The sequence below is a fragment of the Gallinula chloropus genome (genome assembly GCF_964237585.1).
Source record: "Gallinula chloropus genome assembly, chromosome: 21".
In the NCBI taxonomy this organism is placed as follows: Eukaryota; Metazoa; Chordata; class Aves; order Gruiformes; family Rallidae; genus Gallinula; species Gallinula chloropus.
The window spans coordinates 247,779-254,653 of record NC_140106.1 but is presented as its reverse complement, the minus strand read 5'-3'; the positions used below and the strand labels follow the sequence as shown (position 1 = coordinate 254,653).

Genomic DNA, 6,875 nt, shown 5'->3' with positions numbered 1-6,875 from the left:
AGTCACTTGTGCACTCCCAGTTGACTCATTTCTGGAGCAGAACTAGAAAAAAGGCCTTGATGCTGTGCAAGCCCTGCTCAGCAAGGAACAAACGTATTTATTCAGACGTTGTGGCTTACAAATCCAAAACACCAGAACTATGGGGGCCACCGACATGAGAATTAATTCCAGCCGCAGAGAAAATATGGGCAGGAGGAGTAAGATCTCTTCTGCTTGGAAAACTTCCTGATGTTCCTGTTCATCAAATCCCAGAACTTCTCAAGGTCTCACTGAAGGGAATCTCCATTTTACTAATGATTCACATGTGCTTGCAGATGGCTCTCTAACTTACGGTGCAGCTAACACTGTAATGTTCAAGAGTGGATAATGGTAGAGCCTGAAAATGACATTTTTAGGACTGTTCCTGTGGCTAGGAATGCCCTGAGCCCCAAGGTTAATGGGGCTGTTAGTGGGCTACCTGGGGAGGTTTCAGAGCAACTTTTGCCATGGAGCTGGTGCTGCACATTGAGCAGTGTTGAAGGTGGACACTATTAAAGCTGGAAATTATATTGGGCAGAGTTACATCCACTCCCATGGCTACAAAAGCCCTGACCCCCATGTTCCTGGAGCTGTTAGTGGGATACCAGGGGATATGTAAGGCCATGAACATCTTTCATCCTTCACACCTTTAGTTTGGCATGCATTGCTGTGCATTTAGCAGGTTCAAAGGTGGACGCTGGTATGGACAGAAATGACATCATTCAATGTTAGGACCCTTCTTTTGTCTCTGAACACTCTGAGCCCTAAAGTACAGGGGCTGCCAGTGATCTACCTCGGCACCCCAGGATGCCATTGGCCTTCTTAGCCAGGACGGCACATTGCTGGCTCATGCTCATCCTGCAGCATATGAAGGGGGTCAGCTTTCAGAGCAGCTTCTCTCCAAACCAACTTTTGTTCAGATACATAGAAAGGTCACTTATCAACACACTGAACTTCTGAGAGATTCATTTATTAGACATCTGAAAGATGGGAAGTTCTCCAACTCTTGGAAGACACTGGAGAGCTGAGCAGCATCAAAATGACCAAAGAGCAAGTAGAGGTGGAAACCTGCTGAGAAAAGTGAAGTGCATACATGTCTCTAGGCTACTGAGAAGACAAAACAACCACCAAAATTCGTACTAAATACAGACTGGGCCTAATGTGAGTTCCATGGCCAGTGATATGCCAAAGATGAGCTGATTAGAAACATCCAGTCCTCAGTTTCCACATGGCATTCTTGAGCTCCTGGTTCCTCATGCTGTAGATGAGGGGATTCACTGCCGGTGCAAACACTGAGTAAAGAAATGATACTACCAGGTCCAGAAATAGGGAGGAGATGGAGGGGGGCTTCAGGTAGGCAAAGAAGGTAGTGCTGACAAACAGGGAGACCACGGCCAGGTGAGGGAGGCAGGTGGAAAAGGCTTTGTGCCGCCCCTGCTGCGAGGGGATCCTCAGCACAGCCCTGAAGATCTGCACATAGGACACCACAATGAACACAAAACACCCAAAACCAGAACAAGCACCGACCACAATGACTCCAGTTTCTCTGAGGTAGGCATCTGAGCAGGACAGCTTGAGAATCTGGGGGATTTCACAGAAGAACTGGTCAAGGGCATTGCCATGGCACAGGGGCAGTGAAAATGTGTTGGCTGTGTGCAGCACAGCATGGAGAAACCCACTGCCCCAGGCAGCTGCTGCCATGTGGACACAAGCTCTGCTGCCCAGGAGGGTCCCGTAGTGCAGGGGGTGGCAGATGGCAACGTAGCGGTCATAGGCCATGACAGTGAGAAGAAAGTACTCTGTGGAGATCAAAAATACAAAGAAAAAGAGTTGAGCCAGACATCCTGTGTAGGAAATGGCCCTGGTGTCCCACAAGGAATTGGCCATGGATTTGGGAACAGTGGTAGAGATGTAGGCAAGGTCAGTAACAGCGAGGTTGAGGAGGAAGAAGTACATGGGTGTCTGGAGGTGGTGGTCACAGGCTATGGTGATGATGATGAGGCCATTGGCCAGGAGAGCAGCCAGGTAGATGCCCAGGAAGAGGCAGAAGTGCAGGAGCTGCAGCTCCCGTGTGTCTGCAAAGGGCAGGAGGAGGAACTGGCTGATGGAGCTGCTGCTGTTGGACATCTGCTGCTGTCAGGTGTGGAGACCTATCCAAGGAGGAAAAAGGTAGTGAGAAGTTAGAGAACGATTCTTTCATCAAAAACGTTTCCTATTCATACTGATTCACTGTATTCAGGAAGACTTTTGTCAGGTCCTTTTTGGGAGCTCTGCTTTGTGTGCCACGGCTGGGAGGAGGGTTGGCTGTGGGCTCTGGAGAACTCATTCCTGCCTGGCAGCTGTCAGTAAATAGAAGGATGGTGTGATCTCAGACTAAATCCCCTGTGGATAGGAAGGAGATGAGGAGTGTTTCTCCTGTCAGAACTCCCTGACATTGCCAGTGAAACCTTCCCCTGAGTGCAGAGTGAGGAGAGCTGCTCTCTCCATCAGCCCTGCTCGCAGCTGCCCTGTGCTGGACGCTCTGTGATCACACCCTGCTGTTCCCTGCAGAAGAAACTGGACCCCACAGACAGCTGAGGAATCCAGTGTCACAGGGCAGAGCTCCAAAGCCCTCCTGCGGCCTCATCCTACCCAAGGAGGATCTCAGCTCCCTGCTCCCAGCCAGGGACACACAGGGCTCAGTGCAGCTGCCCACACACAGGTGATGAGTGGCATTGCCACAGCCTCTCTGCCGAGATGTCTCTTGCATGGGGCTCCTCTCTGGGGCACAAGAGTCCCTGAGGGAGCAGTGCCATTGTGGGAGGCAGCTGCAGCCCAGCAGGAGCTGCCTGGAAAACCTCAGTCCTAAAGATGGGGGTCCTGAAGTGAGGGTCAGCTCAGTGCCAGCCTCACCAATGGACGTGCTCAGAGCCCCAGGTAATGGTGGGACAAAGGCAGCAAGGACAGGAGGGGATACAGCAGGAAATGCTGCAGCAAAAGCTTTCGGGTCAGGAACAGACAGACAGGCACTCAGGGGTTTCTCCTCACTGCTGGTTTGGCTGCCAAGGAGAAGACTCAGCCACAAACCCTGTAACTCTGGGTGCAGAGTCTGTGCTGGGTGGCAGAAACCAGGGGTTGGGTGTTGGGAATTGTCAGGGAGGTCCCAAATCCCCACTGCCAGCGCATTTCTGGGAGCAGCTCCTCCCTCCCTGATAATGTCTCTGCTGCCTGGAGCTGTGGCTACATATGATTCTTTTTGCCCATCTCACCTCCTGCTCTGTGCTCATAGACCTCATTAAACCTGCCCTGTGCTCAGCTCTGCTCTGCAGACCCCTCCTGGCATCAGGGCACTGCCCCGGGGAACCTCTGTGTGTGCAGGGCTCAGCCCAGGCTCCAACATCTTCATGAGAATCAAGTTTTCACTGCATATTCTCAAGGGGAGAAATAAATTCTCATCTACCACACTCAGCACAGCCCACAGGAGAGGAAAAGTCAAAGCAAAGACTCTGCCTTTGGAGAAATATTTTCTTTGGCATTTCTCACCCATGCAGCAATTTCTTACAGCAGAAAGATCTTACGTTGCCCTTCCCTGGGTCACTGCTTCAACCCAGAGGTGCTGTCTCTATCCCCGTGGAAAGCCCAGCAGGCAGGCTGAGTGCTGACCCTGGCAGCAGCAGAGTCCCTGCCCCAGCACACAGACCCTGGGACACAAGGACCCTGCTCACAAAGACAGCCCTGGGCACCCCTCAGCCATGCCCAGGAGAAGACAGCTGTCCTGCCCTGTCCCTCTGATGGGGCACAAGGGCACTTTCTTGTCCTATAGAGAATCTATCTTCCTGACAGACTCCACACACTGTCCCATGTTCCAGCTTTAGGAGATCCCTCCAGGAACAGAACCTGAATTGCCCTGCACCCACAGACATACCACAAGCATACTCACAGGCAGAGTGCTGAGGATATTTCTCCTCCAATGAGCTCTCAGCATCTGTCAGCTCTCTCAGCCTCTCAGGTCTCCCTTTGATGCCTACAGGCAGTGTGCCCAGCCCTGTGCACTTGGCAGAAGAGCTACTCTGTGGCAGAGCTGTCCCTCATCATTGCTGTAATGTTTCATCAGCTCCCATTGTCCCAGGAGTCCAGCCCAGCTACAGCAGAGGAGCAGGTAAAGGCGTCACGTACTCCTCAGCTCCTCTGAGGTATTCCTGAAGCTCCAGGGAACCAACTTGGAAAGACACTGAAGTCCTCCCTGCCATCTGCTCTCTAGGCTGGGGAGAAATCCTTCTGTCCAACAGAGTCCTTTCTCCTGATCTAACAGAAGCTGGGCAGTAGAATCACTTTTTATTTGCTCCACATGAGACAGGAGCCCCAGAAGATGACGGGAAGGGGACTCTTTCCCCTTGGGGAGGGGATGCAGCTCTGGCACATGGCTGCCTCAATCCAACCAAAGCTGGGATTCCTCATGCCACAGTTCCAGTGGGCACAAAAGAGGCACCTGCTTCCTGGGAGCTGCTGGTCCCAGCTCTCATGGGAATTAATGGGGGGGAGGCCAAGAAGGAGGTGTTCAAACCCCAAAACCCGGTGAAACCTGAGGGGCCAGAGGTGCTGCAAGAGACGCGCAGGGAGATCCAAGGTCAAGGAATCACAGAACGTTTGGAGTTGGAAGGGACCTCAAAAGGTCATCTAGTCCAACCCCCCTGCCAGAGCAGGATCACCTGGACTAAACCACACAGGAACACATCCAGGTGGGTGTGAATGTCTCCAGAGGAGGAGACTCCACAACCTCTCTGGGCAGTCTGTCCCAGGGCTCTGGCACCCTCACAGTGAAAGAGTTTCTCCTGACACTCACATGGAACTTCCTCTGCTCCAGCTTTTACCCATTGACCTGAATAAGGCCACCCCTCAGTCTCCTCTTCTCCAAGCTAACGAGGCCAGCTCCCTCAGCTCAGAGGAACTGGCCAGCATTGCCCCTCTGCAGAAAGAGGACCAGCTCAGAGGACATTGGGACAGGCTCCTGGAATGGCTGCATGTGAAACGTGGCCAGGCAGGATCCAAGTATTCACACAGGGAGGCACATGCCAGGGGGTGGCCTGTCACTGGGAAGCTTGCCCCACCTGGATCTGGGCCTGTGAACAATGCTGCCTGCGGTTAGAGCGGCACCCCATGGAAGAGACCCCCCCTCCAGCTGAGAGAGAAAAAGACCCTTTGGGAGGCCTGGCACATCGACTCTATTGGAGCCCTTGGAAAGGCAGAGGGGAACCAATAGTTTTAGTGGGAGTGGAAATCATTTCTGGCCTAGTCCCAGCCCAGGCATTTCCAGGAGCAGCAGGAGAACATCCAGGGCGGGCCCTGACAAATTGGTTTCACTTTCTGCCGACCCCCAGTCTGTTCAGTCAGCCCAGGGCAGTCATTTCACTGCTGCCAAGGGGCAGGAGTGGGCCAAGGAAGGAGGAGTCAGGTGGGGATTTCACACCCCGTATTATCCCCAAGCTAATGGGATAGTGGGGAGAACTAATGGGCTTTTGAAAGGGTTTTTAAAAGCTCACAAGCCACACTGGGCAGAACGCCTCTGGGATGCAGTTCCCCGAGGCAGTGATTGCTGGGGAATAATTGGATGTCCCGACTCAATGCCTTTTGTCCCAACTCCAGCTTTAATCCCCAAACCCCACACTCCCAGCACCCCAGAAAACCAGTTTTCTCTCCTGGTCTGCCAGTCTTGGTAGAAATGCCGACCATTGGGACCGTTCCCCTCGTCCTGGCTGAGCCCCTCAACAAATACACTTGGAAAGCAAAAGATGCCCATGGGAAGGAACACAAAGTCAAAACAAGGTGGATTATTCCATCCTTCTAATAACAATCTACAACCAGTTCCTTACTAAAAACTGAGCCTGGATTTTTTCTCTTGTCTTTTCCAGATGGAATCTCTGACACCTGCTTGAAGGAATAGATGAAGCTGTTAATTGTCTGTATAGTTTAGTTAATAACTGCTTTGTTAATATTTATAGGACGTTTAGCAGACTATCACAAACATTGTTTTGGTCAACCATTATCTCCACCTTTAATATCTGGGGAAACATTTGTGCCCCCTCTTCAGCCTGGGGTGGCAAAATGGATTTATAACTTTAGGCCAGCAGGTGCCCAACACTTTTTTACCTGACAAATTGCTGGAGATGTGGGATCCCTTCAGGATTTAAAGACTGGCCATGAACGTTGAAACAGTATCCCCTAAATGGCTCCTGAGTGATCTAAGTGACATAATCATTGGTAATGATTCTTTCTATTGGAATGAGGAAACAAACCCATGGAAAACCCCAGTTCCAGAAAAGGGGAAATATTGTCTGAATCGGAATGACAACAATGGAGGTTTTGAGGGTCGTAGTGTGTGTGATTGGACCTTCAGGTGTGGAAATCCTTGCATCTTCCCTGGGTGTCGAGCCATTAATTGTTCAACTGTCCTGGTTCTGGCCAGGCCAGGGTTAACCTCCCCAGTCAGCCATCACAGGTGAGCTGAATTAGCCCAGGTGAGCTGAGTTAGCCCAGGCTGTTTTCCACAGCCCCTGACACCACTTCCCCATAAACGCAGCTGGTTGGGGAGGAGCTGGCTGGCTGCCTTCAGGACAGTCTGAGTGTGGCTGGGATGGTGGGTCTGTTGGTCTGTCCTTGCTGTTGGGCAGCCTTCTGTTATCCTTGGGTCAGTAAGGTACTCTGTGTTAGGACTGGGTGTGAGTGTAACTAACCATTATTGTTCCACATTCATGGTGATTTCTGGCAGTAAACTGTCCTTATCCCCACCCATGGGTGCCAGAGAGAGAAATTCCTCTGGAGCCCATTGTGAAGACCATTGTGGAGCGGGTGTCCCCTCGCAGCCCATGGATAAGGACGGG

General features: G+C 51.8%; 1 protein-coding gene across 1 annotated transcript; it reads right to left on the bottom strand.

The window, feature by feature from the left end:
• Positions 1 to 1,218: 1,218 nt before the first annotated feature.
• Positions 1,219 to 2,145, bottom strand: LOC311199719 (olfactory receptor 14A16-like; the record flags this gene model as incomplete). Its single annotated transcript, XM_084273854.1, has 1 exon — positions 1,219 to 2,145. The coding sequence occupies one exon, from the start codon at positions 2,143 to 2,145 to the stop codon at positions 1,219 to 1,221; it is 927 nt and encodes a 308-aa protein (XP_084129980.1).
• Between the last annotated feature and the right edge of the window lie 4,730 nt (positions 2,146 to 6,875).